Raw genomic sequence first — 23,092 nt, 5'->3', positions numbered from 1 at the left:
CGGCAGCGTGCAACCTGGGACACGCAAACGCTATCCTGGCAGTTTCTCGCGGGCGGGCGACACGTGGCGCGGCCCCCTGGATCGCCTGCCCGTCCGGGGCGAGGCCGTCAAGTGGCGCCTCCCCATTGGCCCAGCTGGGGCGCGCGGGCCCCGCTTGCCGACGGACCCGGACGGCGACGTGTCGGGGCGGACGGATGGGTGGGGCCGCCGGAAAGAGGGGAAACTGCGAGGGAGGGAAAAGAAAATCGATGCCAGCGGACACGTGGTGCCGCGGTCCGTACTGTTTTTGAATTCGTTCGATTCAATTGCTCGTGTCGCCCATCCCCAAGTGGCCGCCCGGATAGCATCAACATCGGAGGATACGTTCGGATTTTGGGCATCCCTGTTTTTTTTTTCATTTCATTTCAAAAACCATGATTCAAATCATTTATCCTATTTCCCTCAGAAAAACGATAATTTATTCTGTGTACTTATCAAAAGCATAATAAGTGTTTTTTCCATGATGCTATGCATAGGACAGTTTTAATCCAGTGTGCCTTGGAATGGCAGATGTTAATTCTAATATACATAACTATTTTGGTGTTTTTGTACGACAATTACTTCCACAGAAAGGGTTTGTTGGGTCAGAGGGCAGAAACACATAGTAATCAATACAGAACAAGAGAACCGTCATCGAGAATTTGAGCTTCGAAACGGACAACCGGCGTGGGAGAGAATAAATGTCGTCTTGGTCGCACACTACGCCGCTCGCCCGCACGTGTGCTAAGACGCTAATTCCTTAAGGAGCCCGCATGTGTGTTTTTCGCACGTTGCGCCTGCATGGCCCATGTACCGCCAGCAGCAAGCCGCCGCTTCAAGCCACACTACCGTACCGACAGGTCGCCCAGCACAATGCGCGTGCAAAGGGTACAAAACAGAGGCCATTTTGTCTCCGCTGCCTTACAAACCCGAACGGAGGGAGTATCGACAAGGGTGAAATTTCACAAAGCAGAGCATACGCGTATCAACGCATCCCCAACCTAGCACATGTGCCAGCCCTGCCACATTTCTTCTCAACAACACCATCCGTTTCCCCTCGAGCAAAAAAGGCAAGTGACAAACGTACGTTGTTGAAAACGAAGCGAGTGAAAAATGTATGTTGTTGAAAGAAAAAGCAAGTGACAAATCAGCACGGGCCTGAACAAGTGTACGGGGGGTGGCAGAAACCGTGGGCCGGGGCGACAAGACATAATATCGGGAGCGGCCACGGCCACGCGGACCCCTCCCGCAGCAGACACACCGGTCCGGAAGCGAGAACAAGACCTGCCCGGTACGGCGCGCCCGCCCGCTCCAATCCCCTCCCCCCACCTGCCTCCCCTTTCCCCTCCCCGGACACGCGCGCGCGCTCCACACCATCATCCGTCCGCCCTCCTCCTCCCCCACCACCCCCCCCCCCCCCCCCCCCACCCTCCACCCACCATTCTCCCCCCACCCAGCAGCCCCCATAGCCACCTCCCTCTCACCTCCTCCTCCGGCGTGCGTCTCCGGCTGCGGTGCGGTGCGGCTCTTTCTTGCCTCCTTGGGCCAGTCGGCTGCTGCTGTCGTCTTTCGTTTCAGTTCACCAGGTTCGATATGGCGGCGGCGGCGGCGATCTGCGGGGAGGACGAGCCGGCGCCGCGCGATCCGGAGCGCGCGGCGGCGGGCGGCGGGGTCGAGCGCCTGGATCTCGGGGACGGCCGGGCGGCGCTCGTGGCGGGGGGCAAGAGGAGCGTCTACCTCATGGACTGCGAGCCGGTGTGGGGCTGCGTCGCCACGCCGGGGCGCGGCGGGGAGATGGAGGACGCCTGCGCCGCCGTGCCCCGCTTCGCCGACGTGCCCGTGCGCCTGCTCGCCCGCCGCCGCGACCTCGACGGGCTCGGGCTCGACGCCGACGCGCTCCGCCTCCCGTCCCACCTCTTCGCCGTCTTCGACGGCCACGGCGGCGCCGAGGTATGCACGCCCGGGACCGGAAACCCCCTCCCCCTCGGATTCATCGCCAACGGCGGCCCCCCAGCCGAGCGAGCGAGCCCCGTGATCTGACGATCTGTGGATTTCCGTGCGGTCGCGCAGGTGTCCAACTACTGCCGGGAGAGGCTCCACGTCGTGCTGAGCAAGGAGCTGAGGAGGCCCCCCAGCGATCTGGGCGAGATGAGCGATGTGGACATGAAGGAGCACTGGGACGACCTCTTCACCAGGTGCTTCCAGACGGTGGATGACGAGGTGTCAGGGCTTGCGAGCAGGCTCGTCGACGGCGAGCCCCGGTCAGACCCGATCGCCGCGGAGAACGTGGGCTCCACGGCGGTTGCAGTCGTGGTGTGCTCCTCTCATGTGGTGGTCGCCAACTGCGGCGATTCTCGCATCGTGCTCTCACGCGGGAAGGAGCCTGTTGCTCTCTCAATTGACCAGAAGGTAGATATGCGAGCATCATGGTATTGGTACAGCATCCATGGTTTGGGGTTAATCTGATTAATTATGCCTTGTTGTTTCAGCCTGACAGGAAGGATGAGCGCGCGAGGATTGAGGCTGCGGGAGGCAAGGTCATCCAATGGAACGGACACCGAGTGTCCGGCATACTTGCTATGTCACGATCCATTGGTATGCACCTATATTTATCTTGTACAATGTGTTGCTATTTTTCATACGACACGCGCCATAGTAAGGATCACCCGTTGAGTTTGAAACTGTAGTCACAGCAACTTCAAAGTATGATGCAAAATTACTTTGGTCCGGTGTGATAGTGGTAAATGTCTTCGCGCGCTGCTGCTTTGTTTGAAATCCAGGAAAGTAGCTGTGCTTGAGGAGTTATTTCTCGTTAGTCGTTACTCGGTACCATTTTAAGCAGTAGGCGCTAGGTGACAGCAGAACGGTTAGCGTTTAAGCGTGCCTAGGCGCTAGCCGCTAGGCGACAACAGAACGCCTAGCACGTAATCATGCTTGCGTGTGCTTAGGTGAGAACCGTGAGATATGCACTAGGCAGTGGCAAAATGCACACTTAAAGTGTAGCACTTTTTTCCCTTGATTTTAAGATTCCTATTTATGGAAACCTGAAGTCTCTGGGCTGTTTGGATGACGGCCGATGCTCGCCTTGCCAAAATATGGGTGTCTGTTTGGTTGGCAGCCAAATTTTCTAGCCTATGCCAAAATTTTGGTCGCTAGTTTGTTTTCTGTGCCAACGCCAGGGCAGATCTGTGGCGGCGAATTTCATCGCCAACTTTTTGGCTCGCCCGCGATTTGGTGTGGCTGGCCTGGGCGCCATCCAGACAGCCCCTCTATTCTCTTGGCTGTTGTCATGTTAAGTGCTGTCTGCCTCAATTTTGCTACTAATCGTGCTGATGAACTTGCAAAATGAGGTCAAATGTAGCTCTGATAGAATCAAGTATGAAGATGTGATTAAGAAAAGAAGACACCTACTAGTATGCAGATGTGATTAAGGAAAGAAGTCACCTGCCAAAGTAGAAAAACCATCTTTTATGGAAGCAAGGAAGGTACCTTGTGTCATGCAAGTGGCACTTGCAGCTTGGACCATGGCTAATACCTGGTCCTACTTGTATCTGTTCACATCTCTTGTGCCACTCAAATCTGATGTATGAAAATACTCGGACAACATCATAGGGATTTAGTTGAACCTATGATAGCTAAGCTGATTTACCTGTGCGTTGGATAACATTTGTCCATACTTGTTGCAATCTCTGCTAACTTGGAACTGGAAATTGCTGATGGTGCAGGTGACCGATACTTGAAGCCATACATCATCCCCAAACCAGAAGTTACGGTTGTTCCCCGGGCTAAAGATGACGACTGCCTCATTCTGGCCAGCGATGGGCTTTGGGATGTCGTGTCGAACGAAGAGGCGTGCAAGGTCGCGCGCCGGCAAATCCAGCAGTGGCACAAGAACAACAGTGTCACAACATCGTCGTCGGATGGAGGTGATGGATCCACTGACCCTGCCGCGCAGGCAGCGGCGGACTATCTGACGAGGCTTGCGCTGAAGAAAGGAAGCCAGGACAATATAACCGTAATAGTGGTCGACTTGAAACCCCGAAGGAAACCCAAGAATAATTCCTAACATGACTTGAATCCATACTAGCAGTTGGTCTTCTAATGAGACTTGACCCACCTTTTTCGTTGGGTTTCAAGAATTGTACATGTATATGATAGATGGATTTTCGACCTAGTGGGTTATAATGATTAATTAATCATATCTCTGTTTTCCGTTCATATGGTCAAAACATTCTCCAGCCGGTCAATTTCAGCCTCAAGCCCTGGCATGCTGTGTTCCTTGCCGTCAGTGTACAGAAAGTGAACTTGTATATAGCCAAGCGGCTGAGATGACGGTAAGATTTAACATGTTTCTGTCACCTTTGATGAATTACAGCTTCTACTCAAACCCAAAGAATGGAGAAGAGGGTGATGCAGGCAAGATGCCCTGAGAAGAGACGCACCACTGCTTAACCAAACAATTATTAACAGCTTTAGAAGCCTAGAAATTCTCGGTGGAAACACTCTTAATATGGCATCCTATCTTCTACTACTGTGCTACAAGAATACATACACCCTAGAGCGAGGTACTCCTCGTTCGCCCAAGGCCGGCGAACTACTCAGTCCCTCCTTTGCAATATAAGTGCAAGGCTCTGGTTTTCACGAATAAAGGGCAGCAGGTCGCTCTCCACCGTGTCCTCAATGTTGGGCATCGACTTTGCGATGTCGTCGAGCGAAAAGGGTATGCTGCAAAGAGAGAAATGAAACAAACAGAGGTGAAAAAGGAGCATTGGTTGTTGTTCCAAAGGGGCGCAAACAATGGAATCCTTGGGGGCATGATGCATACCTGGAATCATCATCCAGCAAGACTGAAAAGCTGGAGAGGCTATTTGATTCTTCATGCATGGTTGCTCTCATGCTTGATGTGAACTGCAAACAGCAACGTTGAAATCAACACTTCAAACAGCCAACGGCGAACAGTTTTGATTACACCGATTCAGCCTATCAACATACCTCTGCTGAAAGTACGTTTGTGCCGCTCATGTCGTCCCAGTACATACCAACTATTCTCTCTAGCTGCTGTAAGCTGAGAGCCTGGACAGAGAGTGAAACGATCAAAGATACAAAGTTGAGGATTAACAAAACAAGATCCTTGCTCTCATAGCAAAAGGCACTTACCGGACAAATATCATTGCGTATCTCTCTCCATGTCCTCATTTGTTTTCGGGAAATGACCTGATGAACAGGAAGAGCAGGAAAATAAGTCAGAGGATTTAAGTTACCGACAGTTCAGTTTGTATAAGGGCATGTACAATGCATAGCCTCAAGGTGATGCCTCGCATGCCATGTAGGATCGGATATGACGTAAAGTAGGTTCGGATAGGGAAGCGGGATCCTCTTCAGGAGGCGGGTGCTTGAAGAGAAAAAGTGTGGTCCGCTGACACAAGCTGAAAAGGTTGGAGTAAAAAGTAGAGATGCATGTGTACTAGAGTCTTTATTTTCTATTTCTTAAATGAGGTCCACTAGTGGTAGCTTGCATTGGGGAGAAAAATAAATGTAGGTGCCTCAAATTACTTTTTGTCATGAGGCATATGTAACCACATGCCACCATTGTACATGCCCTAAGAGCCACCAAGGTTTTCTTATGATTTAAAAAAGAAACACAGACCAGGAAATCGGCCGCCTGTCTTATATGCCTCAGTGCTTCCCAGGCTGAATCTGCAAGCTGTACTAAAACATTAGCTAACAGCATCTGAGAATAGCCTCCATAACCATAATAAAAGATAGTGAGCAACCTCTTGAGCAACATCATTGCACCAATGTTTTAGTTGGGCTAATCCGGCTCTAATATGTTCCCCGTTGCTAAATGAACAGCACTCACGACGCAGAAGGAGTCTGTTTTTGAAAGGAGAGGAAGGTAAGTTAGAACAGCTTATTCTTTGAAGTTTTAAAAAATTGGTAGTGGGGGGCAAACATACGCTTATACCTGTTAAATAATTGGACGTTCACCATAGAAAATATTTGGGTTAGCAACTTGTGGACCAATATTGTTGGAACCTGCACATTGAGTGTGGACTTGCACTCATAATTCATAACTTTGCAAATTGATACTGCACTGTATCGATAAAAAGAATAATGCACTGATTTTTGTAATAATTTAGCACGTACATGGTTGGCTATTAGCAGATACAAGTAGCTGTTGAGGATTTTCACGATGCCCAGCCAATGTGTGAGTTGGTTGTGTTGGCCCAAGCCAGCAGATGTCACTGAGGCCTTTGCTTGAGAAGTTCTTGGATCCTAAATATTTACAATATTTACAGGATTCTCAACAAGCAAAGTTTCACAGCTGATGATTACTTTTTCTCAAGAGAGGTGGTACCTGAATGCACAGCTCAAGCAATGGATTAAGCTCTTTCTTCAATTTGTCACTTATCAACCCATACACCTTTTCAATCAGATCCACAAGCTGCTGCTTGAAGAGCAAAGCTGGATATTTTGCATCAATTTGGTGTGATGCACCAGGTTCATCCAATAATTGACCACTTAAATAAGAAAGCCCAGATGCTTGACTGGCTTGATAAATCCTATCATACGACATTTTTCGTCTATATGGAACTGAGGCTGCTGTCCTAGCGGTTCTAAAAGAGCGTTGCAGGAGAACTGATAATGTCGATAAGTTGGATAACCAATAGGCCAAGCTTCTCGTGTCATATTGAGCCTTGAAGTAAGAGGAACGTCAGTTAATATAAGAGCAAATGTAGTGATTCTGGATTTCAGGTACTGGCAAATTGGCTGCATAAAGCTGTCTCATATCATGCTACAAGGCGTAGGGGATAGATGCTACTCAAGTACCATTATGTAGCGCAATTAAACATAATTAACAGAGTGCTACAAACCTCTGTTGCTGAGTTTATAGCCTGTAGGATACTGTCAAAGACACCTGTCTTTGTAACTTCAAACGATCTCGAATGAAGAAGATATTGGTATATAAGAAGAGCAGCAACAGGTTTGTTCCCAGAGAATCCAAGATGTTGGGTAATGTACTTAAGCAATAACTTCTGATCATCCTGGGGCTGCTGATGTTTAGAAGGGCAAAAAAGCATTTTAGCAAATGGGAAGGGGTGGGTAGGTAGGCAAGTATCAACCAGCCTACCTGATATCCTTCACTAAGTAGTACCCTTTGCATTTTCTCCCCAGTATCATAGTCCCTGTGGATAGTCAAATCAGGGGCACTACCCTGCCATATTATTTCGACCAAAGTCATGACTACTCAATCAAACAATATAAAAATAAAAAACTGGCATGTGCTTGGTTAAACTACCATATAGGGTCTTGTTTCTGCTGGACCAAACGAGGACCTCATTTCAGCATATGGTACGTTGCCATTTAAAATATGACCATTTTCTTGACTTCTCTGTTGAAATGCATCTAATAAATCAGATGAGAACATTCAACAGTCATGCGAATGTAAGCTCTATTGAAGGCACATTACATGGATCATACTGATTTTAGAGTATGAAGCTTGAGATTTGGCGGTAGATGGAGTCGACACAATCGAATGCTGACGAAGAGTTTGGTTTTCTGCCTCTAAGTTAGATGATTTTCCTTCTAGCCTGTGTTGTGGATACAGTTGTTCCATCAAAAGTAATCACAAAGGAGCGCATGATTTGGACATATAAATTACCAAAGTTGAAAAGGTTATTGTAAATGTAAAGGAATACTTTTGTATGGTCTCCTGAAGCTCTTCGATTTTCTTGATAAGGTCATCATTTCTATCGAGGAGGTCTTCGTTTCTCCTTATTAGATCTTCATTTCTTCCACGAGCCTCAGTAAGTGCTTTCTTCACAGCATCACTCTCTTGTTTCTCCAGTACAAAGGAAGACAGTCTTGATATGGCATCTACTTGAAGCCTAATCAGTGAAGACGTTAGTCTCAAAAAGGACAACATGATGACTGATAATGATGGAACTGTACTTGGTGCACAAAACTGTAGAAAGCCAGATAGTAAGTTAAAATACCAACTTTTGCACAGTATCTTGGAGCTGGTGGGCCTTGTATTCACTATCTCTAATTTTCATAAATAGTTCATCATTTCTCTCCTGAGCTTCAACAAGAGATTTCCTAATCGCGTCATTTTCTTGTTTTTCAGCTTCCAAAGAAGCAACTTTCGCCACTATGTCTTGTTCAAGCCTGTTTTCGGGCAGAAACAACTGTTTAATCTCATGGGTTTAACAACCAATGGAGTTAATTTTGCAAAATATACATATGTTGTATAAACCATCCAAAGAAGCAACTTTCGCCACTATGTCCACATTTGAAGTCACAATGTATTGCACAACTCCATATTTTTGGTTTCCAGTTAGTTTGAGTGATATAGCCCACATGTCAGTGCCTCATTGCTCTCATCTATTCCCTCCGTTCCTAAATACTTGTCTTTCTAGAGATTTCAACAAGTGACTACATACGACACAAAATAAGTGAATCTACACTTTAAAATATGTCTACATACATCCGTATGTTGAGTCCATTTGAAATGCCTAGAAAGACAAGTATTTGGGAACGGAGGGAGTAGGTGTAAAGAAGTGACACGGCTGCTGCCACGTCAGCATCTGACATGGCTAGGGTTCTCTACATGGGCATGCAGTACACAAGCTAGCAGAAAAAAAGGTGTCAACTAAGGACACCTGTACCGCCTGCCCAGGTGGAGAGCACATGTTGGGTCCGGAGGTAGCAGCAGACGTGTCACTCTGTTACACCGAGAATAATGAGACACTGACAGGTAGGTCCCAACAATGAAAAACTAAGATGATGCACTTGTACCACATAAACTTAATCAAAGGTACATACATATGTATAGTGTTTTGCAGATGTTCAATTTTTTTGTTGGTTTCACCAATTTTTATCGTTAATTCTTCATTTTTGTATTCAGTCTCAGTGAGTGCTTTCTTCAATTCATCCTTCTCTTGTTTCTCAGATAGCAGTAACGTGTCTTTCTCTGTATGGTCGCCAAGCCTGAATTGAACCAACAAAGAAATAGCATTACAAATATCAGCATCTACATATACGAAGATTTAGTATGCATGACATATCGAAATGCAGCATAAATTACCTCTGTATGGTGCCTTGAAGAAGGTCAATTTTCTTGTCAACATCCTCAAATCTCTTTAGTAATTGCAAATTTCTTTCTTGATTTTCTTCTTGCACCTTCATGGTTGTATTACTTTGCTCCCTTTCTCTCAACAGTAAATCCTCCTTTGCAGATGCATTTGCTTGAAGTCTGTAATCATGAAAGAGCTATCTAGTTAATTAAGAAGGACAGAGCATAAGATGAATGATGTACTTGATAGGATCTCAGAAAGTTACTTAAAATAAGAACATACTGCCAAGAATGATTATCAACCTCTCAACAGTTAGCTGAAGCTGAAGACTATGTTTATCAGAATCCTGAATTTTCTTGATTAACTCTTCATTTCTCCCCAGAGTTTCAGTCAGAGTTTTCTTGGTCGCCTCATGTGTTTGTTTTTCTGATATCAATAAAGCATCTTTGGCAGTAGCATCTTGTTCAAGCCTGAGAACACCAAAATGAGAATTTACTATCACAATGAATAAAAATATTGAGAAAATATGGGACATGTATCCACTGATGAGAAGTGTCAGACCTCTTGATGTTTTCTTCGAGTTGCTTTCTGATTTCTTGGCAATTTTGTAACTCATTTACTAATTCCTTTGTTTTTTTCTGGGCATTGGCTAGTTCTTCCTTGGTAGCATTGTTTTCTTGTCTTTCTGTTGCCAATAGAGAGTCTTTCTCTGCAGCACATTCTTCTAGTCTATGCGCAAGAAAGAAAAATACTGTTGGAGTCACTTAACATGGTCATGCAATAAGGATGTATTGTGATGAGAGGTAATCGGAGAAGTTGGCCACGAAATAGTTGCTAGGTTGTTTAAAGGTTATAAATATTTGTAAAGCAATGAAATCAAACCTGTTCACTGAATCCTCAAGCAGACTGATTTTCTTATCTGAATCTTCAGAGCTTTTCATTAACTCTTCGTTTCTCTTTTCAGCTTCAGCTAGTGCTTTTGTTGTGCCATCCTGATTTTGCTTTGTCTTTAACAGCAATGACTCCCTTGATGTTGCATGTTTCTCAAGTCTAAATACATTGTAAGAAATGAAATGCATTTTAGCTCACAAAGTTGAGGAGATGATCTTATAGTTTTCAGAAAGCTAAGGTCAGCTGCTAATAATGCATAATGGAAGTAAGGCGAGAACCTCTTGACATTCTCCATCAGCTTATTTATACTTTTCTCAGACTCATCAACTTTCGTAAGCAATTCTGAATTTCTCTCCTGAGATTTAGAAAGCGCTTCTTTGGTTTGACCATGCTCTTGCTTTTCTGCTACGTGCAAGGCATCCCTTGTGGCTGCAGTTTCTTCAAGCCTATATCAAGTGAAGAAAAATGTTAACAATGGTTAGCTTGTACTACTGAGGGCAGGGGTAAAGGTTAAAAAAATGGTTGATGCCATATTGCTATAGATCTGACGACAGAAAGTTACATCGACATATATATCACCCTATCCCAAGCAATGACCAATCCTCTAGGATTTCCTGAACAAACAGGTTCACTATCCTCTATATTATACAAACCAATGATTCAGGGCCTGACTGTTCTTTTCCATCTTTAAAATCATGTCTTAATTTTAAGCCTTTATTTTCCAAGAATATATATAAGTAGGAATAAACTAGAAGCATCATAATGTTAAGAATATATGATATTATGATATAATAGTCAGGTTGTTAACTGGAACTCATATTGAGATGCTGACTACCTTGCCCGTAAATGTTCATTATTTTCCTTGTTGCGTCATTTTATTGCCATTTTGTTCACCAAAAAAGATTGTATATTTGCAAAAACAAACATGAACATTAGAGCTTGGATGAATGTGAGTGATACAGTATATTGTTAACTGGAACATCAGCTGATGCCTGTATAACAGTAGAAGTATGATTACATTGAGTAATTAATGCGACGTGAGAGCTAAACCTCTTCAAAGAATCTTGAAGCGTGTCATTTGTCCTATTGGCATCTGTAAACTTCTTTTGCAGTTCTTCAATTTCCTCCTTTGTTTCAGCTAACTGTGACATGATTGCAGCACTGTGTTGTTTTTCAGCCAGCAATGAAGTCTCAAATGTTCTTGCAGCTTCTTCAAGTCTGTCAAATTGTCAGTTGACAAGAATAATCAGCATTCATATTACTAGGATTATGATAGTCTAAAACTGTGAGTTAAGACTTAAAGCCGGTTTTCGAGTGCAATCAAGCTTCAAGCATAGGAAACAGCAACCCAAGGAATTAGGCAATAGACCTTTCGATGTTGTTTTGAAACCTAGCAATGTCCTTTTCAAAAACTTCAGTTTTATGGACTAATTCTTCATTGTCTCCACGAGCTTCAGTGAGTGATTTCTTGATTGCCTCACTCTCTTGCCTTTCTAAAAGCAAAGTGCCCTCTGTCTCTGTTAGACTTTCTTCCAGCCTGTGCTCATGAAGAAAAGACGACGACTATGAGATAATGAATTAACCACCTGGTAGCCAAGAAATATCACACCAATAACAGTACTGAAAGTTGGTCAGTTATAAGACTATGTGGCTGTTGGACAAGGATTATATGTCATGCAAAACGAATATGACCTTTGCACAGTAGACTGAAGTACGGCGGATTTTCCATCAGCATCTGCAACTTGTCTCAGTAGTTCTTCAACTCTCTGGTGTGCTTCACCAAGTTCCCCTCTGGTTGCCTCATTGTGTTGCTTCTCCGTCATCAGTGAAGATTCTAGTTCTGTCACATTCTCTTCAAATCTGTATCCAACAGAAAGGGAGCAAGTTGTTATCCCACATAGTAGGACTGGATGAAAGTGGATTTACTTGGTTATGGTAACTTCCTATTGTACAAAAAACTACTTTTGTAGACTTAAAAGGTGTCAAACACCAGCATGTAAACATGTGGGAGAAACCACAAGCCTTCTACAAATTCCTCATGAAGAATATACACATGGCTCTTATTGTGAATAACTGCAGCTGGGGTCTTAAAAGGATTTTCTTTTATTATTGCTCTACTAAAGATATGTCTGGAGAAACATGATCTTATAATAGCCCAGATTGAACTTTGTGTACCCATTTCCTGATAATATGCATGAGTGCGTCACCATCTATCCATGTGTATGAAGCATATGCACCCGACTCTTTACTTTCAACCAGCTTTATTCGGAACCAAAAGAACCTGCTACTTAGTCTACTAAGATCTACTCCCTCAATTCCTAAATATTTGTCTTTTTAGAGATTTCATATGGACTACCACATACGGATGTATATAGACATATTTTAGAGTGTAGATGGTAGGAACCGGATCCCTACCAGGGCGTGGTCTCAGGTTGGAGGGGTGGAAGGAGGGATGTCGTGGAGGAAGGCGTGGTCGCCGGCGCTGGGGCACCGTCATTGCGTGCGCGCGCGAGAGAGAGAGAGAGCAGGGGCGGCGGCTAGGGTTAGGTCTCCCGGCTCCCTAAGGAAGCCGAGCAAATAAGATTGCTTTTTGCTTAATTCCAAAACGGGTCCTTACACGAGTTTATATAATCCTCCTAATAAGGTAATTGGGCTAAGCCCCTAATAACGATAAGATAAACTGGGCCACAACTAACTGGGCTAAGCCCCTAATATGCCAGTCATAACATCTCTCCCCGCCTGCACAAACAGCTCGTCCTCGAGCTGAAAGGCGGAGAAGATCAACGGTCGCCAAACACCTCCACGTCAACTGGGGCGGGCTGGTCGCCGAGCCCGGCAGCGGCGGGGTCCTCCTCAATGTAGTCTGCAGCCTCCAGGTAGAAGAGTCATGGGCAGACGTGGCCTGGTACGTAGGGTTCGTCGCAGTTGAAGCACAACCCTTGGCGGCGACGCTCGAGTTGCTCGGCCTGGGTGAGCCGGCGGAACGAGCGTGTCGCAGCCACGGCGAGGGGCGCCGCGGAAGCCTGGACAGGCCGACCCTGCGCGGGAACTTCCGGCCAGGGTGGCGGCCCAGCGGCTCGGGGCGGTGGTGCCTGCTGTATGGCCACCGCGCGACGCTCGAACGCGCGGGCGTAGTACATGGCCGTCTGAAGGGCCTGTGGCCCGCGCATATCCACGTCCACGCAGATGTGGTCCGGTAGGCCGCCGACGAAGAGCTCAGCCCGCTGACGAGCCAAAACGCCGGGGGTGTGGCACGCCAGTGCCTGGAAGCGGTCGGCGAAGTCTTGCACCGAGGTGAGGAACGGAAGACGCCCAAGCTCCGCCAGACGGCTCCCGCGTATAGGCGGACCAAAGCGCAAGAGGCACAAATCACGGAAGTGCTCCCATCGTGGCATGCCACCCTCGTCCTGTTCGAGGGCGTAGTACCACGTCTGCGCGGCTCCGAAGCTATCTGATACCAAATTGGTAGGAGCCGGATCCCTATCAGGGCGTGGTCTCAGGTTGTAGGGCTGGAAGGAGGGATGGCGTGGAGGAAGGCGTGGTCGCCGGCGCTGGGACGCCGTCGTTGCGTGCGCGCGAGAGAGAGCAGGGGCGGCGGCTAGGGTTAGGTCTCCCGGCTCCCTAAGGAAGCCCAGCAAATATGATTGCTTTTTGCTTAATTCCAAAACGGGTCCTTATACGAGTTTATATAATCCTCCTAATAAGATAATTGGGCCAAGCCCCTAATAACGATAAGATAAACTGGGCCACAACTAACTGGGCTAAGCCCCTAATATGCCAGTCATAACAGTAGATTCACTCATTTTGCTCCGTACCGTAGTCACTTGTTGAAATCTCTAGAAAGACAAATATTTAGGAACGGAGGGAGTAGTAGTCACCAAGCAACTAACCTTTTCACAGTATCTCTAAGCTGCTTGATGTTTTCATCTGCAACCTCGATTTTTCCATTCAGGTCTTCACATCTTTCCTGAGCAATAGCAAGATCATTCTTTGTTGCAGTGTTTTCTTCTTGTTCTCTTGATAGTAGTACCTGTCCAAGGGCACAACCATCATCCAATCAGATATGATGACATAACTGAACAAGTTACTTGAACACTGTACTCTGTTGAAACAGGAATATTTTATAGTCATACACAGGTTTTCTTAATCCTTTTAGCCTGAAACAGCTACTGCAACCGCATTTGATTTCATTGAAACAACGAATGGTGCAATACTTAAACCTTTCCAATTTTATACTGTTGCAATGATACATAAGTTGAGCCTGGGGAGAAGTACCTTCATCCCCTCAATTTCATTAGTCAATATAGTGATTTTTTCTCTTTCTTGAGCTAGAGCTTCTTCAACAGCCCTTTTGGCCGATTCACTTTCCTGCACTGCTGTGGCTTCTTCTACTCGATGCTCCATCTCACGAAGGGCAGCCTGTAATTTGGAGATTTCTCCTGCTTTGTTGTTCTCTAAGTCAGCCTGAAAATAGACACATGTGTCAATAAAGCGTGACCAGATAATCAGCAAGATGGCATCCTATTTCTGTATCTAAATATGGCTTGATTCAAGGGGCAGCATTTACCCTCAGTTTCATTTCCAAACCTAAACGGCTTGTTAGCTCTTCCACGTGTTCCTCAAGTTTCTCCTTCTCCACCTTCAGAGCTTCTGTATCTCTTGCAGCCTACAGAAATTATGCAACACAAATAAAAAACTGTACAGGTAAATATGAAATCAGCATAAACAAATAAATAAAAATGGTATGACAGCTTGAGTACCATTTTAAGCTTTCTGAGTTCTCTTCTAGCGACACGTCTTCGCCATGCACACTGATAAATCAACACTGATCTCTTCAGCTTAAGATAATTTGAATTATCTGTGTGGCAACGCCACCGAGCCTGCAGGTAACAATTATCAGACCGATGGTACAACCAAGAGATGAACAGAGAAAGCTTATAAGATGTAAGGAGACTGATTCTTAACTTTTATCCATAGTAAAGGACCGATTATTAATTGGTCTATCGTAACATAGATGTGTAAAATGGCTTGAATGATAACCTACAAATGCTCCCCTTAAATAAAAAAGAGAGAGCATGAATTAATAGTCTACCTGGATATGGATAGAAGCTTTCCTTTGTTTTCTGCGAACATATTCATTGTAAGCACCAAAAGCCCTCAATCCTGCCTGCAATGTAACGGCTGACCATCGCAGTTTGGAATAAGACTTCCAAGCAAGGTACCAGCGGACACTTTTCTGTACTTTCAACGCCGCATCTTGGTTTCTCAGGAATACACGCCGCTTACAAGCCAATATTACTGCAAAGGAGAATGGAACTCTTTGTAAGTATATGTTCCACACATCCACCAGTGCAATACTGCGGTCAGAACTGTCTCCCTCTAGATGTCATATGGTGTGACCATACCTCTAACAATAGATTGAAAAGATACAGATGTGTTGCGTATTGCAAGGAATTTCTGACGAGCAACATAAGTGTGATATCTACTCTGAATAACTCTAGCTGCTTTACTCCGCACTTCAGTTCTTCTAGCATCCAGTTCAGCCATCTGACCCGCTCTCAGGAACACCTTAGTTCTTCCAATCTGTAAAACAGAAATTATTTGAAATATTGTGACAAAGATCATGACTAAATAAACTGTGTATTATATACCCTCTGAAAATGACGCATGCATATATTCCTTCCATGCAGTATCATGAAAAAAAAACATGAGCGAAAAGGTGTACACATTAGCTATACTGTATATGCATACTCTCACCTTGCATTCTTACCAGGAGAATATCTAAGTAATTCTTAAGTTTTACTGCCAAATGGTCTAAATCTTCATGAAATTTTTTCAGAGAGATTATTTACGATCGCCTGCTAAGAAAGCTTTTAGGTTTAAAATATGGTGATGGTTTTCACTAGACATTTCCCCATCATTCATCACCTCTGTCACACGTGGTAATTATTCAACTAAAAACAAGCATCTCATTTTTAGTTCCCTGTCTTTTCGGCAAGATGCAGATCAAAGAACAATGTGATGTACAGAATACATAAAAAAGGATTCATTATGGTAGAAGCATGCTTCACCTGATAACCCTGGAGTCCTGTTTTGTCCAAAATCTTTTGGCAGATTACTTTGTCATCGTTTCTATCAAGATATCATGAAAATAGTTATAAAAGCAGGCCACAAGTGATATAATTAGAGGCATAGGGGAACATTCATTATTACTGTTATTATCAAACAACTTACACACCTTTCTTTCAAAATTTCAGGAGCAATGATGCAAAACCGTTGAAGAAAATCACGAAATAATTTCCGTGTAGGGTATCCAGCACAGCTTATTCTGATAGCTTCAAGAACACCCTGAAAGGGTGAAGAATCATGAGTATACAGTGGTACTGAGCTTCTATGTTAACATTCTTCTTCTAATACAAAACGACACATGTTTAAGAAACAAAAAAGTTATGTGGAAACTTTGTGATCAATGGCGTCCTTACCGAACATCGAAGTTGCTGCAGAACATTGATGTTGTCAAAAGTAGCAGGCTTAAGAAGATTATTGGGCTTAACACATCTAATGTAATGAGGTTCTGTAGAACTCAAAGTCTCCATTAGTTCATGGAGTTGCCCCTAAGAATTTCATGGAATAATCAGATGTCAAAATCATACCAAAGATTTTACATAAAAAAACAGAAGCACATTGGAGCAATGGTCTTGATCGCTTCATTATGTCTACCAAGTAATACTCATTCACTTCATAAAATGTACTTAATTCATCCTTTTTGGGACATGCATATGCATTTGCTCACTATATTCAGTACATTTATTATTTATTTTTTGCAAAAACCAAGATGGCATAAATATTCTTTATACCTGCAACTAAATTCATAGTGAAGTTATAGAACAACTGTTCTTGATTTTTTATGGTGACAGAAGGGAGGTAGACTAAATTGAGAAGTACAGACACCTCTTTTAAATATTTGCATGTTGATTTGATGCACAAACTAAGGTAGTTGTGTGATTGTCCAAGCTACAAATATGCAGTGATATACCCCCATTATACAGTCTGCATATAAAGTGTAACAAACTATCAAAGAGTTCTACGTGCACAAAACTTCGAGGATTAAAATAGGATTTTACCCTAAACTTAGTGCCTAAAGAACAATGAGGAAACATGTACTCCCTCCGTTCCTAAATATAAATCTTTTTAGAGATTTCAGTAAGGACTACATACAGATGTATATAGACATATTTTAGAGTGTAGATTCACTCATTTTGCTCCGTATGTAGTCCGCATTGAAATCTCTAGAAAGACTTATATTCAGGAACAGAGGGAGTACATAGGAAACAGCTAGCAGAATCACACCTTAAATCGATTAGCGATTGATGACTTCGACGATTTTGTGTTCTCCTCTGGTACTGATGGGAATAACCCTGATACAAAGGAGCACTTGGAAGCATTAAGCAATTCTTCATGTTCTCCTACTACATAATCTCTGTTTTTGTCCAGAAAATGATCGGACTGATAGGTTACCTGCAAAAAAAAACTCAGGGAACTGAAAGGAGTATATTCAATTAAATGCAGAAGCAAAGAGTAATGTGTTCCAAGAAATGCTTACTTCTCCTGCGTAATGTTGAATTGTAAATGCAGTACGAGAAAGCTTTGGTTTGCTAAACCTTTTGTTGTTCTTGAACTTCTCATACAGCTTTTGAGAAAATGATTCATGCGTGCATTTCGGGAACATACTAATGCATACAGGACAAAGAAACAAAGAAACAAAAAAAACACAGTTAGAAGCATTAATTGAGAAATAGAAACAAGTAATGATGGTCAACTATTTACAAGCTGCTGGTTGCATGTAGTGCAACAAGAATACTTCAAACTCACCAAGCTTCATCAAGAAGTGCGATAATTCCACCAGGTTTCTGAAAATGAAAGAGGGAGATACAAACATTGAGGTAATGGGACACACAACTAGGAAGCATACACAAATACATTACCCGCTGACACAACACATCAGGGCTATTTCTAAACCACTTATCTTGCACAAAATTACCGGTGCTTATGATAAGCAGCTTATCATAATAAGTTAACAACTCTGAATAACTCCAACATGCAACATCTCCAAGCCTCAAAATAAGAGTACGGTAGCAGTGTTCGATTATTTGGTGCTTAAACTGACACTTGGTAAGAAAAAATATACGTTTATGCCCACATTAATTCACTAAACACCAAATAGCCAATCTATAAGTCAAACAGTATCAGACTACTTGATGAATACATCTTAAAACTAGTATTTTAGCTTGCTGACAACGACCATTACAAGACTGCAATACATGATATAAAGGCTACTTAAGCACCCTAAATAAAACAAATGCCATATATGCACATACCCTCTCAATCAAGTCCAGCACATCTTGATTGTCAACGAATTCTATGTAACTCCAGTCGATCTGCTCTCGATTATACTCTTCCTGCTCCATTTTGAAGACATTCTGCAAAGACAACACTGCCTAATTTACCAAACAGCAGAAGCAAAGATAAGTCTACCATCATAACTTCCAAGCATGTGTTCCGCTTCCACATGTACCTGATTAAAATGCTGTTGGAGTTTTTCATTGGTGAAATTGATGCATAATTGCTCAAAGCTGTTTCCATCAGAGAATTATAACAACAGGAGACTTCTATAAATGGTCTTCAATGGAATATATTGGAATCAGTCTTTTGCTAAGAATTTACCTGTTAGTCTTAAAACTTTCAAAACCATATATATCAAGCACCCCAATCAAACGTGCTGAGTGTGCATCTTGTCCTATTGATGCATTTAGCCTATTTACAAGCCTGCACAAGGTACAACCATATGTACTCACAAAGACCGATACATAAGCCACGAATGAATTACAGTGCCATATTCATTACCAGTCAAATAGTCGGCAATATATTTGTTTTGCTAAGCCATCCCTGCTAACAGTAGCAGAATTAGGATCAACTGTTGTGGTAATCACTCCTTCTGGCGTATTTATTTTCCTCTTTATCAGTGCATTCTCCAGCTTCTCACGGTCACACCTGTAAGAGGAATTCCACAATGTATAGAGTATGAATGTTGGGTATAATAATTATAGAACAACAGGGTAGATATTAGGCATACATCAAGAGCTCTGCTGCTGCATTCAGATGGAACTTAGCTTTCTCATCCTTTAGTACAGATGAATCTGCATCTCTCCCTTTAACAAAATTGAGGTTCCCAAGGTGAAGCACAGCAGCAACAACCCGAAATGTAGCCTCCTATGTTATAAAGTATGTTACTTGCAGAGGTCACCTAGACATTCACGTAGAATATCAATTATTCAAAAGGGAAAAACCTGTTCCTGCTCAGTTATGCCAACTGTATTCATCGCACTTCTTGTTGCAAGATACTCCTCAGCATCACTCATTCCATCAACTTTAATGCAGGAAGATTGGTTGAGATAGTGAAATGACGAAGGGTCGCCCAGCTTATACCTTTTAATGTCCTGCCATTGGGTTTTGTTTATGAAAAATGTTGGAGAGACTCAGCTGATCAGTCACATTGAGTTAGAAAAAATACCTCCGATGGTGCTGAACACAGGAAGTAAAAACAGTGATAGTTCCTCTCTGGGCTATTGATTTGGCAAACACGAGATCGCTCAAGCAAATATGTCCTAATGGCTGCACCAGATATCTTCCCACTCTGGTCAAATTGGATTTCAACAAATTTTCCGAATCGACTTCACCATGTTGTCCAAAATGCAAACAGGTCAGTAAGCAAATAGTATGAGTGAAAAGGGACAGAAATGATGCATGAATTACAATACATTTATATCCATGAGAACTCTGTGTTTGTGTGTGTGTGTGGGGGGGGGGGGGGGGGCTAGGAGCAGTTAGCATTGTTCCTTGCTTATAAAGAGTTATTAAATATCCTAAACTGGATAACTTCTGAACGAATTATCTGCGAAGACTCAAACTGTCAGTGTAAAAACAAACCTTGAGTTGTTGTTCCGAACAGTTTTTGCATTGCCAAATGCTTCGAGGACTGGATTTGACTGCGATGAAGCAAAATATAGATACAGGAGATTAGTTGCAGGTGAAACTACATATGGCATATAACTTCTAATGCCTTCACTGTATTTTGAACAGGAGGAATACTACCATAAGCAACAAGAAAGAACTGTAAGAATATTATGATTCCCAACTCACTTCTAAAACTTGTTGTTCAACGGTCCTCCCTCCAGTTTTAGATCGTCCACCCAAAAATGCAAGATATCTCATAAGCAGCTTTGTGGTTTCAGTTTTACCAGCACCACTTTCACCACTCACCAAAATGGAGTTGCTCTTTCCCTCATTCATCATTTGCCTGTTTCCTTATTCAAAACAATGTCACAAGAGGTACCATCAATATTGGTACTGCCCATGCAGTATATATGTTAAAGAAATTATCCATCAATATTTGTATAGGCATTCACCTGTAAGAAACATCAGCGAGTGCAAATACATGAGGATCAAGCTCACCAAAATTTGCACCTCTGTACTTCTCCATAGTACTGGGTTCAGCAATATGAGGCAGCCTTTGGAATGGATTTATTGCAATCAAAATATTGCCAGTATAGGTCTGGAACTCAAACAAAAAGTACATAAGAAAATTTAAACCCATTTACTTTTGAACATTTCTCTCATGATACAAGTGAACAACAAAAACTTACATAAATAATATTTTTGGCATATCGGACAGCGAGATTGTCCAAAACACCAGGCTCATGTAAGTATGATAAGCGTGTCATGTCATCAATTCCATCAGATAGAACTTCTGTGTCCTTCGGATGAATGTTTGATATGCTTGCAGTAACCTGGTCTCGCGAAATTAAAGTTTTCAGGACCAGAAGCATATCAATATATATCATAATACCAAACTGCAATTTAAAGGGCACACTAAAGATATGTATGTAACTGTTTTAGGTAGGTACAGATACATGTATTAACTCTTATAATTGTTACTGAATACATAGGCATCTAGTACTATAGGTACAAGTGTTGTATAAGGATATCTAAAACAGCTATAATACCTAAAAATCAACGAGTGCCTTAGGTAATAAAACTAGAGATGTAGCCCATCATGAACAAGGAAAGAGCACATTTGGACAACACAGAGAACCATTACTGATGCATGTAGCTTGTAACCGACATCACCCACACGCCCACACATACCGTCTTTCCGTTAGTAGTGCGGACATGGGCATTTCGGCCTTCAATTCGGAAGACCTCACCATCAATCCAAGCTAAATCTTTATCCTCCAGCCATACATGGGAGCCTACAACAATGTTTAATGTCCCAGCCTGAGCCTGCACATGTGGCAAGTAGGAGAGAAAAACAAGTCAGAGAAAATTCTTGTAGTTTCTGCGGTAAATGAATTGGCAAGAAGGCTCAAAACACCATTAGGGGCATAGTTTATGAAAAGCAGATAGGTGCAGTAAACCTAAGAATGGCCTGTCAAATGATGAAACTGAAACTAACGCACTCAATCTGAAAACATCCAGTACACTAACAGCGTCGTCAAGAGTAGAAGACAGCGTTGTCAATAATTTAACAAACTAGATTTCAGCTAATACTGTCCAGCATGCTTAAGCCCAGCCTAACATGATAATAACTAGAAATAAGTACTTGTCTCGCACAACGGAACCAGAAAAGCAAGGTTGCTTGATCAAATTCAGCCAATTTTGCCATGTAAAAACAAGAGGCCTTCTTCTGATATACACTCGTAGAGCAAAACGAACCTAGCTAATTAACTAAAAGTGCATTTTAGCACAAAACTCTGCGTCCTTCAGCTTTGAACTGCCCCCAACAGATCAAACAATTGAGTTATCCTGAACAGCGACACAAAATCGATCCTCCGTCACTGAGCCCATACTTAGCAAACATAATCAGTTCGGTCTTGCGTGCATCAAACCGCATGGGACACGCCGCGCGCGTGCTGACCTGAAATCCTGAATGTACTGAGTTTTCCTCGCACCATTAACGCACGATTCGAGCCCAATAAACACATTGACGACGACGCAAAACTACGGGAAGCGAGGCGCGCACGCACGCCGTGCAAACCAAACCAAAACAAGGGAATCTCACCGTCCGATATTCGTCAGACAGTTGATCTAAAAATATTCGTCAGACAGCAACAGGGCAAAACAACTCACCATGGGGTCACGCGCGGGGGAGCCGGAATGCTACGATCGTACGGGGGAGAATCGAGCCTTCGGCGGAGGCGGCGGCCGGAGGCGGGCGGCGGCGGTGTCTCCCTCCCTTGGGCCGCTCGCCGGTCGCCTCGCGGCCGCGGAGGCGGAGGGAACAGCCCGAGCCCGGTGCGTTCCGCGTCGATCGAGCGCGCGCGTGCGGGGAGACGCGCGATGCCGGCACCGGCGGTGAGCGCGCGGGCGGGCGGAGGGAGGCGAGCCGGAGCCGGAGCCGGGAGGGGAGCGGGAACGTGGGGCGCGAACCAGAGGCGAGGCGACTCCCATCTATTTTTGGCACCATGGGGTGGGGGAAGGGGGAGGGAGAGGGAGAGGAGGAGGAGGGGGAGGAGGACGAGTCTGGCCGCCCGGGCGAACGTGCGATTCTGGGAGCGCCCGCCACCCGCAGCGCCACCAATGGCGCCTTGGCCAAAATCCATGGGAGGTGGGGGAGAATGGCGCCGCGCCGATGGTGCGCACTGTAGCAGTGTGACGAACGGGACGCACCAAATTTGAAAATGTTGCGTTGCTTGAGATGAGATCCGACGGTCGAGTAACTACGATTTCAGTTTGGCATTGATTAACAAAGACCTAAAGAAAAATCTTGCAAATCGTTGTGTTTGGTTGAGCTGCAGATTCTAAAAAAGCTGTTCTAAGCTCTGAGAAAGTTGTTGTGAACTTTTAGCTATGGACTACAAAGTCTTTGAATCTCCTGGTGTTGTCCTACATATATTGTGTGACATGGATAAGTTGTTGAGCGAAAGCTCCCCGCTTTGGCGCCGATGAGGACGGCACCTGCGGACGGTGCTATCTTCCTGAAGACGTCGTTGTGGTTCTCTTCTTTGTGTCCGCAAAAATGCTACACGCACGGGTTGATTATGAAGTTG

General features: G+C 44.0%; 2 protein-coding genes across 2 annotated transcripts; one reads left to right on the top strand and one right to left on the bottom strand.

Annotated features, from left to right (window-relative positions):
* The first annotated feature begins 1,448 nt into the window (after positions 1-1,448).
* On the top strand, positions 1,449-4,236 carry LOC123064864 (protein phosphatase 2C 50). Its single transcript, XM_044488270.1, has 4 exons — positions 1,449-1,968; positions 2,089-2,427; positions 2,508-2,613; positions 3,744-4,236. The coding sequence occupies exons 1-4, from the start codon at positions 1,612-1,614 to the stop codon at positions 4,082-4,084; spliced, it is 1,143 nt and encodes a 380-aa protein (XP_044344205.1). The 5' UTR covers positions 1,449-1,611; the 3' UTR covers positions 4,085-4,236.
* On the bottom strand, positions 4,147-22,612 carry LOC123064853 (myosin-17). Its single transcript, XM_044488261.1, has 49 exons — positions 22,173-22,612; positions 21,192-21,326; positions 20,690-20,833; positions 20,453-20,598; positions 20,187-20,343; positions 19,974-20,032; positions 19,558-19,717; positions 19,334-19,483; positions 19,120-19,256; positions 18,891-19,037; positions 18,711-18,812; positions 18,562-18,619; positions 18,365-18,466; positions 17,859-17,896; positions 17,590-17,716; positions 17,337-17,504; positions 16,469-16,600; positions 16,225-16,334; positions 16,058-16,118; positions 15,392-15,569; positions 15,079-15,284; positions 14,747-14,866; positions 14,554-14,652; positions 14,262-14,450; positions 13,877-14,016; positions 11,679-11,846; positions 11,356-11,523; positions 11,037-11,204; positions 10,265-10,432; positions 9,978-10,145; positions 9,657-9,824; positions 9,398-9,565; positions 9,107-9,274; positions 8,845-9,009; positions 8,020-8,187; positions 7,719-7,907; positions 7,490-7,610; positions 7,319-7,411; positions 7,151-7,234; positions 6,894-7,073; positions 6,377-6,715; positions 6,166-6,294; positions 5,984-6,054; positions 5,793-5,892; positions 5,666-5,722; positions 5,176-5,232; positions 5,011-5,091; positions 4,844-4,926; positions 4,147-4,743 (listed from the first exon to the last, which is right to left on the bottom strand). The coding sequence occupies exons 1-49, from the start codon at positions 22,173-22,175 to the stop codon at positions 4,617-4,619; spliced, it is 6,456 nt and encodes a 2,151-aa protein (XP_044344196.1). The 5' UTR covers positions 22,176-22,612; the 3' UTR covers positions 4,147-4,616.
* Positions 22,613-23,092: the final 480 nt, after the last annotated feature.

Source organism: Triticum aestivum, chromosome 1A, assembly GCF_018294505.1.
Source record: "Triticum aestivum cultivar Chinese Spring chromosome 1A, IWGSC CS RefSeq v2.1, whole genome shotgun sequence".
In the NCBI taxonomy this organism is placed as follows: Eukaryota; Viridiplantae; Streptophyta; class Magnoliopsida; order Poales; family Poaceae; genus Triticum; species Triticum aestivum.
The sequence above is the reverse complement of the archived record's forward strand: the minus strand, read 5'-3'. Positions and strand labels throughout refer to the sequence as shown.

Coding starts and splice junctions, on each gene's coding strand:
- LOC123064853 (XM_044488261.1), bottom strand. Junction 7,235..7,318: donor CAGAAACAAGACCCTATATG/GTAGTTTAACCA, acceptor ATAATATGGCAG/GGTAGTGCCCCTGATTTGAC. Junction 5,233..5,665: donor GACAGGCGGCCGATTTCCTG/GTCTGTGTTTCT, acceptor CCTGTTCATCAG/GTCATTTCCCGAAAACAAAT.
- LOC123064864 (XM_044488270.1), top strand. CDS start 1,612: ATGGCGGCGGCGGCGGCGATCTGCGGGGAGGACGAGCCGGCGCCGCGC. Junction 2,428..2,507: donor CTCTCTCAATTGACCAGAAG/GTAGATATGCGA, acceptor TTGTTGTTTCAG/CCTGACAGGAAGGATGAGCG. Junction 2,614..3,743: donor TGCTATGTCACGATCCATTG/GTATGCACCTAT, acceptor CTGATGGTGCAG/GTGACCGATACTTGAAGCCA.